A 13,245-nucleotide genomic window follows, 5' to 3' on the forward strand; every position below is an offset into this window, starting at 1 on the left:
AAGTTGTAATAAGAGAGTGAGAGAGAAAAAGAGAGAGAGAGAGAGAGAGAGAGAGAGAGAGAGAGAGAGAGAGAGAGAGAGAGAGAGAGAACTACCACCTTCTTGTTTGACCCATCAATGGGAAAGTCCCTGGGGGATTTGGCTGGTAAATTCCACCCTGAGCACCTGCAAAGCATGGATGCTAGCATTCCACCAGCATCACTGGTTGGCCATTAAGTTCAGGCCTACTTGATCTTCACACAATGGAGACAAGCTTCATTTCCTGAGAGCTATGGAGTAAGATTTCACTTCACTTATATCACTTGGCATCCTGGTGCTCATCAATTTAGTTGAGGGGCGCCAGTAACATCTCCATTTGTCCCTGTCCTGTGCTAGAGCAGCCCAATGGCGTCTGCTCATTCCAGGAAGAGGAAGAGCCTCAAACCGTTTGTTCAGGGTCTTGACGAAGAAGTCTGACTATCTCATAGGTGGGTGGCCATGCGTTCTTTTTTTTTTTTTTCTTTTTGGGTCACACCCAGCGATGCTCAGGGGTTACTCCTGGCTTTGCACTCAGGAATTACTCCTGGCAGTGCTTGGGGGACCATATGGGATGCCGGGGATCGAACCCGGGTCGGCCGCATGCAAGGCGAACGCCCTACCCGCTGTGCTATCGCTCCGGCCCCCATGCGTTCTTTTGATGTACCATGGAATCCAGTCCATAACAGCTCAAGTCCAGTGGTCATCTCCAAATCGCATTATGTGTCCGACCCATCTGATTTTTGACGCCTTGGCAAATGAGACAGTGTCCCTGATTCTCGATCATCAACGGAGGTCAGCACTCCGGATTCCTTCTCTCACTTGAGCGAAATGTGATATTCCAAGCATAGCTCTTTTGATTACTCTTTGGGAGACCCGAATAGCGTTCTTATCCTGTTTTCGTAGGGCCCAGGTCTCTGAGGCGTATGTTAGTGCAGGAAGAATGGTGGAGTCGAAAAGATGTGCCAGGAGCCAGAGGTTCTTCGTCCTCTTAACAACTTCTACACTCTTGAAGGCATTCCATGCTGTTCTCTTCCTCCTGCGCAGCTCAGGTGCCAGGTCGTTTGCCATGTTGAGTTCCTGACCTAGGTACACATAACTGCTGCATTCGGAGATGTTCGTTCCATTGAGAGCAAATGGAATGTCAGGAACTAGTCTGTTTCTCATAAACATTGTCTTCATGAGAGTCAGCTGCAGTCTGACCTTTCCACACTCATGGTCTAAGTCAACCAGCATTCGTGCCGCTTGGCTAATGTTTGGTGTTACTAGAACGATATCATCAGCGAAGCAGAGGTGGTGTAGTTGCCGACCATCTACACTCCCATTCCTTCCCATTCCAGTTGTCCGTCCGCATGATGTTCTCGAGAGTGGCACTGAAGAGTTTCGGTGAAATGGTATCGCCCTGCCGAAATCCTCTCTTTTCCTCAATGATCACTTCCTTGTAGAATGGTGAGATCCTGGTGGTGAATCCATAATACAGCTCATGGAGGATCTTGATGTACTGAGTTTGAACGCCCTGTTTGGCTAGGGCTTCGATGACTGCTTCAGTCTCAACAGAATCAAAGGCCTTCTTTAAATCGATGAACATTAGACAGAGCAGCATCTTGAACTCTTGAGAAATCTCAATGAGCTTGGTCACCGTGTGGATACAGTCAATCCTACTGAATCCTTTTCGAAACCCAGCTTGCTCACATGGTTGTCCTTCGTCTAGTGTTTTGCCAATCCTATTCAGGATGACTCGAGTGAATGACTTGTAGACCTTATTCACAAGGCCTCAGACTAGAGCAAGGAAAAGAAAATAAAGCTTGAGACCGGAGAGATAGTACAGTGGGGTAGGGCAAATTGCCCATGGGTGACCTGGGTTCGATCTCTGCCACCCCATAGGGCTCCTGAACCCCACCAGGAGTGATTCCTGAACACAGAATCGAGAGTAAGCCCTGAGCACTATTGGGTGTGGCCCCCCAACAAAAAAGCAAAGAAACAAAAACACAAAAATTATAGTGAGAAACTACTTGTTTGGGGATTCAACTCCTGTATTCATGGCATGTTGCACTGGAATGTGTCTTTCACTCCCGCCTCTGGTCTACTGAGACCCTGTCTGTCAGTCATGGAGGTCACTCACAATTATACAAATTGAACATTGATACCAAGAGGTTCCATTCATTGTAGTCACCATTAATTTATAGTTATTATAACAATATTCCAACAGATGGCAGTGAAGTATCTTTGAAAGTGGAAACATTCTAGCCACCAGAATAGCTTTCAGAGGCACTGAGTTTTCTTTGTTTGGGGTTTACCCACAATGCACAGTACTCAGGGGCTACTCCTGACTCCGTACTCGGGGGTCTTAGAGGCACTTGGTGGAGTATGTGGTGTTTGGGATCAAATGCACACCTCCCGAATGCAATACAAGATTGGAGTTCTCTCTCCAATCTTGTATGTCCTTTAAAAGAAATGTACAGGGATGGAGATGTGGCTTACCAGTAAAATGTATGCCTTGATGACTGCAACATGGATTCAATCCTGGGAACTGCAAAATAATGACAACAAAATAAATGGATACATTTGATAGAAACAATAGAACAGAAGTCACTGTCACTGTCACTGTCTTCCCGTTGCTCATTGATTTGTTCCAGCGGGCACCAGTAACGTCTCTCATTGAGAGACTTATTGTTACTGTTTTTGACATATCCACGGGTAGCTTGCCAGGCTCGATACTCTCAGTAGCTTGCCGGTCTCTCCGAGAGGGGCAGAGGAATCAAACTTGGGTCGGCCGTGTGAAAGGCGTGTGAATTCAAGTTGGTCAATCACAAAAGCCCAACCGCTGTGCTATCGCTCCAGCCCAGAACAGAAGTATAACTGGATATTCAAGAAATAGAAAATTCACATCAACCTTGCTCTTTCTCACATACATCACTTCTCTTTGCCTCACCTATCTGCTTGTGTGAGCTCTATGTAGAATACAATGGCATCCTTTCCACTTCCTTCTGTGACACCCATGGCCAGCTCAATGGACATTTTCCTTGCATGAGCACTGGGTTCAGCTGGGCCATGCAGTCTGGAAGTACGTCTTGGGTCAGATAGTTCAGCAGGTAGGGCACTTGCCTTTCAGTGCCTAGCCAACCCAGATTCGATTCCCACCACTCCATTTGTCCCAAGAACCCCAATAGGAGTGATCTCTGAGCACCGCTGGGTCTGCACAACGCCCCCCCCCCCCAAAGAATATTTGGTTAATGTTTTGGTGTTTATATATTACAATTCTTTTTTATTTTAGGTCAGACCTGGGAATGGTCATGGCTACTCCTGGTTCAGTGTTCAGGCATCATTTCTAGTTTCAGGCGCTCAGAACACCAGTAGTGCCGAGATGGAAAGCATGTATGGAAAGCATTGTTCAGATCCATAGAGCTCTTCCCAGCTTTTATCTTTTTGGGCGACACCTAGTGGAACTTAGGAGCTATTCCTGGCTTTGCTCAGGGAGAGGCCCATGTGCTGGGAATTCAAGTTGGTCAATCACAATCAAAACTTCCTATATCACTGGTCTAATTTTTGATTTTGAGTCACACCTGGCAGTGCTCAGGAAGTGCCTGTTGGAACCGGATCACTCCTGGCAAGGCTTTGGGATCATATGGGGCGGTGAAGGTCGAACCTGGGTTGGCTGCATGCAAGGAAAGTAACCTACCACTGTACTATGGCTCCAGCCTCTATCAAAATATTTTAATCCAAGATTTTTCTTGGTGATAGGGCACTTGCCTTGCACCAATCAATCTGGGTTCAATCCCTGGCAACCCATATGGTCCTCCAAACATCTCCAGGAGTGATTTCTGAGCAGAGTAGAAGTAAGCCCTGAGCATATCTGCATGTGGTTCATAAAAAAAAAAAAGAGAGAGAGAGAGAGAGAGAGAAAGAAAAGAAAAAGAAACAACAACCAAAAAAACCAAAATTAGTTCCTCAGTTTTTGGGCTACATTCCTGGATGTGCTCAGGGGGTCACTTCTGGAAGTGTTCAAGGGACCATACGCAGTGCCAAATCAAACCCAGGTTGGCTATGTGCAAGGTAAAGTAACATAATCCCTATGCTAACATCAGTCCTCTAAAATTTCAAAACTACTATTATAGACTTATTAGGTACACCTCATGATCACTCCTGGCAAAATTGGGATATGCCAGGGATCAAAACCAGTGTCACCCTTGTGCAAAAGACAAGCAACTTATCTGTTATACTAGTATCTCTGGTCCCCTAAAAACAGAATTAAGAATATTATAATCATGTTATCTCAACTACAATTTAAAAATAGCAGTATAGCAGGTGACCCAATCAGGTTAATTCCCTGGGCATTCCATATGTTCTCCTGAGCCAGGCCATGAGTGATCTCGGAGTGTAGTGCCAGGAGTAAACCCTGAGAACCACTGAGTGTGCCCTCCACTCCAAAAAGATATTTTTGGGTCAGGGATATAACTCAGCACTTGTCTTACACATGTAAGGCCCCAGCAGGGGGGGTTGGAAGGTGGAAATGTCTATTCTTCAAGGTGAAATATGTATCAAAATTTCAAGAGAGTATATTTTATTCAACTAAAGGTTTTAGTACAAATATTTTCATTAAATAACTCTCAACCAGTACACTTTCTTCAGTATAATTTATTATTACATTTCAGTTTGCATTTATTAAGTACCTTAGAATATCACACTCAAACAGAACTCCAGAGAGGCCATAACTAAGAGAACAGTCTCACTTCGTACGGCAGATTCCCAGTTAGCCTCAGGCCTCCCTACTACACACATTTGTTCCTTCGCGGCTCTATGTAACTGTCTTCGAATATGGCTGAAGCTTGAATCATGCCAAATCTGTGACTCCATGAGTACAGGAAATCATCTGCAGGTAGGATGGTCTGCTGAAGGATTCTTCATTCATTTAGAGATGGTATAAATCAGGTAACACTGCCTATTCTCTTGCAAGAAAATATGCCCTATCTTAAGTAGCGGCTGCAATTTTCTAACAAAAATAATCAGCAAAGATAAAAAATAAAATGTTAAACACAGGATAAATACTCTGAGAATAGAGTTAAGTACAATACAAACACACTGGAGTAAATAGTGAGACTTCTCCTGAGTCTAAGCCTTTACTTTTATTGTTAAAAGTCTGATAAAAATGTACTCAATTACATTTTATACAGTAACATTTAGTGAACTTTCTCCAAAAGGCTATGCTTTAAGTTTATTTGGAAAAATAACTAAAGCTTTATCATTGAGTCTCTGGTCAATAAGAAAAGAAAACCTGCTTGAAATAATAAATAATTTCACACAAAAGGTCTGGTGACATAAGAATCGTATATTAATCAATATATTCTTTGTATTTACAATAAATCCATTTGTTAATACTGTGATAGAAAAAATAATGAATCAGTCCACATTATGCAGTAGAAACAGGTTTTGAGAATGATCATATCTCTCATAATAAAAACATACAGAGATTTCTCCCACAGCTGAAGTACTTTTTAACATGACGATCTTGGATGAAGGCAAAACTGACAATAGTATTTTACTTTAGATCAGCTATGTCCTAGAACCAAGAAATCAAAAGTATTAAGCAGGCAGCAAGAAAAAAAAAGTTTAATTTTCCAGGACAATTTAAATGAGTCGTTACCAGGTGAAGCTAATTTTAATTTTACTTTGAGTAATAAAGAGTAAAACGCTAAATTGGGAAACTGCACTAATCAAAAATCAGCCCCAAACAAAAGAGTCATCAATAGATCTGAAACAAGGCATTCTTGTAAGTGTATCATGCATAAAAGGATAATTACATAATACATACTCTAAAGACCAGACTAATAAACAAATGAGGTAAATTTTACAGTCATTGGAACAATTAAGCTATATTTAACCACTTAAACTGTTGCTATACTACTGCTTCTGGTTCAAAATACTAAAGTAATGTAATCTAACAATTAAAAACAGCAGACGTTGACTATTTGCTTTTCTGACCCCATCTGATAGTAAAGGGGAACTATGTAACAAAATATTATCTGAGTATAAATTATCAACACCAATATGATACAATTGTCATGTAATAGCACAGTGGAAATATTGTGAAGGCTAGAAAAACACATCAAAAATAAACTGGTCAGAATTTAAATTTCAGACTGATCCATGATAACCAAGATAACAGGGTGGGATGGGCGGGGAGATTCAGGAAACTGAATTTGATATCAATATCCAATAGTTCACTAAGATGCAACTTCTTCTAAACAAATTCATTACCTCAAGGGAACAGAGGAAGAAAAGTAAATTGCTTTTGAGTTTTAGTTTGCAAGTTTATGCCTTGAAACAGGCTAATATCAGTCAGAATTGTAATGCTAATTTTAAAAATCTAGGCTCTTTGCTTGTATTTGCATATGAATATTTAGTTATTAGTAAGGGACACAGAAAAAAAAACAGTAAATTATTGAGTCAAGGGTAAATACGTATAGCCAATACATGAAATACATTGTCAGGTGGGACAATAAGTTTCTGCTATGCTGCTTTCAATTATCGGTACCCTTGGAATAGTCATTTAGAGGGTATCTACTGACAGACCTTTTCATGGTATATTTTTCCTTTGGTATCTCCCTTACTATTTAAAAGCATTATTCTGTCTGATAATAAATTTTATTTTACAAATTTAAATTACTGAAGAGATAATTTTGCACATGAACCTGTCAGTTCTGAGATGATAATAACAATGACAATGATGATGAAGATGATGAGAAAACTAAAACCCAGATGAGTTTTCACTCAAATTTCTGCTTGAGTTTCTTCTGGAAAATGGCTGGCAGAATAGAAAGAAGAGCCAAAATCATTAGGACAAATACTGAGTTCCAGGAAACAGCTTCCCCTGCTGTTGTGAGCTGGTACAGTGTTGTTCCTGCCTTAATTGCTACAAAAGAGGGAGGTGCAACACCTAAAATGAAAAATAAGACAGTCATTAAAAACCACTTATTGTTTCTAAAATTTAAAATATCCGTGTACATGAACATTCTTCTAAGAATATAATGACTTTTAGAAAAATTTTAATTTAATTCAGTTTACATCCACAAAAAAAGAATCCATCCTTTATACATCAGCTGCTATTTTGTTTCTTGTTTGGGGGCAACATCTGACAGGAGTGATCCCTGAGAGCACAGTAAGCCCTGAGCACCTCCATGTGTGGCAAAATAAATAAATAAATAAATAAATAAATAGATGAACCTGGACCTCAGCATGCAAAGCACCCAGTGCTCCAGTCCAATGAGCTCTCTCTCCAGCCTGAATGAATGATCATGAAAACCTGAACAAACTGAGTCAGCTATGACTTGTAGGGTTTCTGAGTTTGAGTCAAAGGGTGAATAATTATTTCAATATAGTGAAATGTGAAAGAAGAGGTTCAGTGGTGGGGTGAAATCAGTACTTTTTTTTTTTTAATAAAATTTTGTTTCTTTGGGGCCACACCTGGAAATGCTCAGAGGTTACTCCGGGTTCTGCACTCAGAGTCACTCCTGGCAGTGTTCTGGGGACCATATGAAACGCCGGAGATGGAACCTGGGTTGGCTCTGTGTAGCTCCAATCTCTTAAAAAAAATCTGTGCACTGAATCTGGACTTTGAGACTGGGTGTTGAATCTGGAGTCTTGCACATGTGCATGTGAGGCAAGGTCTGGTCCAGTAACTCTTCATGTAAAGATTAAAATGTCTTTTCATCCACTATATCTAATGATATAGATATAATCTATATCATTAAAATGATATAGAATGTCATGTGGGTAGTAAGTGATTCAAATTCATAGAGAAAATAGTTACTAAAGACATACAAAAATAAAGAATGAAAAGTTACATTAGCCGCAAAATTGAACTGAACTAAATCCCTAGGTATTTCACCCATAAAAAAGAGACAAAAATTCATGAATTTGTGGGGCCACACCTGGATGTGCTCATGAACTACCCCTGGCATGTTCCCTGGGAGTCACTCCTCCGTGCTACATGGGGTCCAGGGATTGAACGTGGCCAACATGGAAAACATGCACACTAGTTCTTCAAGCTCTTCAAGCTATTTCCCTGGCCTATGAATGTAACATTTTATAAAATCCAAAATGACTTAAGATTTTAAAGTCTGTCAATGAATGCAAAGCATGCACTCAAACTAGAGATAGTACAGAGGTTCAAGTGCTTGCTTTGCATGCAGCAGACATGGCAACACACATGGTCTCTGAGCAGTGCCAACAGTGATTCCCGAGAACACAGCCAGGAGGAAGCCCAAAGCACCAATGGGTATGACCCCAACCCCCTATGTCCCCGCCCAAAAATGTTCAGAAGGAAGTGTTATTCTTTAAAAGAAATAACACATAAATATTTAAGACAAAACAATCCAACAAACATTTCAGAACATCTATTTATACAAATTAGGCTTCATGCCCAAGAATTACATGTGGTGCTGGCATGTCTATCATTACAAAAGAAAAAAAAAGAGAGATTCTAACCCAGCTGGATACTATTAAACACAATAAATTCTAACAGTGTGAATCACACATCTTACCTAGAAAAGTGCCAATAAAAAAAACTTTCAATGGCACATTTATCACAGGAGATGTAATATTAATAAACCAGTTAGGCAGAAATGGTGTTATTCTCAAAAATATGATGTAGTTGATGAGATGTTCTCTGTGGCGTTCAACCTGGCATTAAAAAAATTAGCATAAAGTTAATCTCAATAACAAGTTATTTAATGTAAAATGCTTCATTTTAAATTCTCACCTTAATAGTTATTTATCCAATATAAAAATCAAAAAAGGAGCTTGAAAATGACAATACACTACTTATGAAATACTCATTACCAGAGCTAAATGAGTCTTTCAAAGACTGTGTTATAGCATAATGTCGTACTGCTAAAGATTATTCTCTATCAACCAAAATCATGGCTCAATTAATGACAATTAAAACTAAAATAATAAGCACTAATTATTTCAAAGCTTACTAAGAGGAAACACTATAGCTATTACAAAGACAAACTTACATGTAAATGATTTCAACATACAAAATATATACGATAAAGAGAAGAGCACGAGATTACTGAATCTAGAGATCAGAGATTCTGGGTTTGCTTTACAATTAAGTGACTATGATTTGGGATCAAATATTTAATTTCTCTTAATTTTCTAATAAAAAAAAAAAGAGGCAAGGTGCTTGCCTTGCATGTGGCTGACTGGGCGACATAGTACCCCCTGAGGAGAGCATTGAGAGGTGTGACCCCTCCACCCCCCAAACAAAGAGGTAAGCCACATAGGGAGCTGGGTATCAACCAGGTCTGCCTTGTGCCAAGCAAGCTGCTTGCCCACAGCACTCTCTCTCCAGCCCCTCTTCTAACTCTGACAAAATTAGAATTTGTAGCAATACTGTGTCAGATCCTTTGATGTAGACTTACTTATATTTATAACATACCTACTTTTGGGGAGGGGTGGGAGGAATGGAGTCCAGGTCAGCCATGTGCAAAGCAAGCAGTGTACCCACTATACTATCTCTCCAGCATATACTATACTATACTACCTATACTATCTCTTAATCCACTGCAATACTGGAGTGACAGCACAGGGAGTAGGATGCTTGTCTTGCATGCAGCCAACCCAGGTTCAATTCCCAGCACTTCATATGGTCCCCTGAGCACCGCCAAAAGTTATTCCAGAGTGCAGAGCCAGGACTAACCCCTGAACATTGCTGGGTGTGGCCCCAAAACAAAAACAGCTGGAGATTTTAAATATTTCCAGCAACTCATGTAGAGCAAAACACAGAGGAGGTATTCAAATACATGAATTCCTACACTTACACATTCTTCTGTGTTTTCAACACATAACAAAAATTACTGTTTCAGGGATTTAAAAAATCGTATTTGAAATAATTAACATTTGTTATTTACTTGATTCTAAATTGGTCAAAAACAAAAACAAACTTTAAGCCCTAAGTCTGAGTTAACTTATGTAGTAATGGACTACATGCACTACATATTTAATATAATGGACTTCTAATTAACCAAAAAAATTAAATGATTATTTAGAATTATGTGCCTGGGAAGCCACTATTTTTTTTTAAATTTTACTGAATCACCATGAGATAGTTACAAGCTTTCATATTTGGGTTACAATCACACAATGATCAAACACCCATCCCTCCACCAGTACACATTCCTACCACCAATATCCCCGGTATACCCCCCTTTCCCACCCTCCCCTGCCTCCATGGCAGACAATATCCCCCATACTCTCTCTCTACTTTTGGGCATTATGGCTTGCAACACATACACTGAGAGGTCATCACGTTTGGTCTGTTATCTACTTTCGGCATGCATCTCTCATCCCAACTGGTTCCTCCAGCCATCATTTTCTCAGTGATCCCTTCTCTATTCCATCTGCCTCCTCCCCTCTGCTCATGAAACAGGCTTGGAAAACCACTATTAATAGTATTATAAACCGCAGAATTTCAATAAAAACTTGTTTAAAATTAAATGATTAAAAGAATACATATTTACCTGTTGTGACCATTTTACTGCTTTCTCTGTTAGATATTTGTATACAACTGGTCTCCCAACTAAATAGGAAAGCATATAGCAGAATGAGGCACCAAGTCCAGAACACTAGAAAATAAGAAGCGATAAGCATTTTGTACCATTCTATTTTATCAACATGGTTATATTTACCTAAAGAAAAACTACTTGAACTCTTTTTTTGGGGTGGGAAGACACACCTCAGGACACTGATTGTGTTGGAAACAAGACCCCTTCTTAACATACTACTCAGATCAAAAAAGAACTAAAATGACATAAGCTACAACAAACTGAGACTTGTGATTACATTTAGAGACTACAGGCAAATAGTTAACACAAGCCTACAGAGTCTAAGAATGAAACTTTAAGTGATGGCCCTGACCCACCCACCCACCAACCTCTCCCCAAATACTATCGTTGAAAACAACACCCTTAGCCAGGGGTCACTCACTATGCCGCCAACACTCCTGGACTACTTGAATTAGAGAAAGGATGGAAGGGCTGAAGTGATAGTACAATGGATAAGGCACTTGCCTTGCATAAGGCCAACCTGGGTTCCATCCCTGCCAGGACTGATTCCTAAGTGCAGAGCTAGAAGTAACCCCTAAGCACAGCCAGTTGTAGCCCCAGACCCCATCCCGCCAAAAAAAAAAAAAAAAAAGTTGGAGAGGTTAAACAGAACCTATAAATGCAATTAAGCTACTAATAACCACATTATAGAAAAATAACTTTGATACCTTATGGAGGAACCTAATAGAGACCACTTTAACATTAAATGCCTCTTAAAATTGAGACTAAGCTTACATAGAATAGTGGGACCTAGATGTCATTATTATCCTCTTACTATTCTATTTAAAACTTTTTTTCTAGTATCCCATTTCATTTTATATACTTACCAAACAAACAAGAAATAAGGCTAGTGGAAAGGGATAAAGAAATCCCGAGAGAATACTGAGAAATATAGAGCCTGGAATAGCAAATGTTTGCAAGCTGTTAACTTCTAAGTTAAGGATTAAAACGTAAAAATGGAAATCTTAAAAGACAAATCCAATGTTTTAGGAAAAAAATAACACAGAAGTTGTCATTAATATTACATACTTATTTCAATATTAAAAATTATTATCAAAAAGTTTTAACTCCTCCTTTAACTCCAAATTGATTTACAATCAATCAAAATTATTAACGAACAATTAAAAAAAACATAGGCTAGAGTACAGTACAGGGATTAAAGCATTTGTTTTACATGCAGCTGACTCTAGTTCAGTCCCTTGGTACCACATACGGTCTGTATAGCACCACCAGGAGTGACCACTAAGCACAGAATCAACCAGTAAGCCCTGATCACTGCTGGGTGCAGCCCAACACCACCCATTCAAACATAAATGTATACTGCTAGTAAAACTTACCAAAAGAAAAATCAAGACAGTGATGTAGATGTGATGCACAGTAAAGAATGATGCTCCAGAACCACGAGGTGGTGCTAGTGGTGCTCCAAGGACTATGCAGTGCCAGGTATGAACCCTGGCCTCCTGCATGCAAAGCACACACTCAAGCTCATGGAGCTATCTTATGCAACTTAAAAAAAATTTTTTTGTTTGTTTTTTTGAGCCACACCCAGCAGCGCTCAGAGCTGATTCCTGGTTCTGCACTAAGAAATCACATCTGGCAGTCTTGAAGGATCATATGTGCTGGAAACTGAACCTGGCTTAGCTATACGGGTGACAGGGATCAAATCTGGGTAGGCTACAAGCAAGGCAAGCACTTTAACTGCTATACTGTCATTCCAGCCCTTCACACATATTTTTATTTTGGGGTCAGAGCAACAGTACAGTGGGTAGGGCATTTGCCTTGCATGCGGCTGACCTGAGTTCAATCCTAGGCACCCGTTCCCCAAGCCTACCAGGAGTGATCTGAGTCAGGAGTAAATGCTAAACACCACCGGATGTGGTAAAAATAATTTTCTTTCCTTTAGTCTCCTCCTTTGTTTGGGGTTCATCTGCAACTTCCTGTTCTTTTATTGGGCTGCATCTTCTATAAAACCATTCAGAGATCAGAATGGTACAATAGGTAGGGGGCTTGCATGCATCTGACTGGGTTCAATCCCAGCATCCCATACAGTCGTATGTCTCCCCCTCTTCCACCACCACCACGACAAAAAACAATTCTTGAGTGCAGAGTTACCCCTGAGTACTGCCAAGTATGGCCCTCAAACCAAAAAATAAGGAAAAATCATTTAAATGTTTATAAAGTTAAGAAAACTTATGTTTTCCTGACTAAAGTAGCTTACCCAATTACTACCTGAATAACTCCCCCCCCACCCCCGGTTTGTTTTGGGCTACACCCATCAGTGCACTAGGCTGACTCTTGACTGCACTCAGGGATTACTCCTAGAGGTGCTGGGGATCGAACCTGTGTTGGCTGTATGCCAAGGCAAGCTTATGTCCCAATGTACCTCACTCCAACCTCGAGTCTAAAAAACATTCATTACTGAACAAAGGGCCTCATACATATAAGGCAAGTGCTCTACTGCTGACCTATACTACCATTCAAAAAAGAATGCTAGGATTAAAGGAAGATTATATTTCAAAATTAAAAAATGACCCAAAAGTGTATTTTATTTATATTATTTTTATTTGGGGGGAGACTTTGTTTTTTAAAAAGTTGTTGTATTTCAAAATAAAAACTAATCAAA

The 13,245-nt window shown here is 40.0% G+C and overlaps 1 protein-coding gene across 1 annotated transcript in view; it reads right to left on the reverse strand.

The window, feature by feature from the left end:
• Window positions 1-4,630: 4,630 nt before the first annotated feature.
• The window catches only part of TMEM41B (transmembrane protein 41B), a 31,881-nt gene continuing 23,266 nt past the window's right edge, over window positions 4,631-13,245 (reverse strand). Inside the window, exons 4-7 of the mRNA XM_004613613.3 lie at window positions 11,450-11,543; window positions 10,539-10,643; window positions 8,556-8,694; window positions 4,631-6,949 (exon numbers count right to left, since the gene is read on the reverse strand). Of these exons, the coding sequence (XP_004613670.1) occupies window positions 6,780-6,949; window positions 8,556-8,694; window positions 10,539-10,643; window positions 11,450-11,543 (508 nt within the window). The 3' untranslated portion in view covers window positions 4,631-6,779. The remainder of the gene's footprint in view (window positions 6,950-8,555; window positions 8,695-10,538; window positions 10,644-11,449; window positions 11,544-13,245) is intronic.

This window comes from Sorex araneus, chromosome 6, assembly GCF_027595985.1.
Source record: "Sorex araneus isolate mSorAra2 chromosome 6, mSorAra2.pri, whole genome shotgun sequence".
Taxonomy (NCBI): Eukaryota; Metazoa; Chordata; class Mammalia; order Eulipotyphla; family Soricidae; genus Sorex; species Sorex araneus.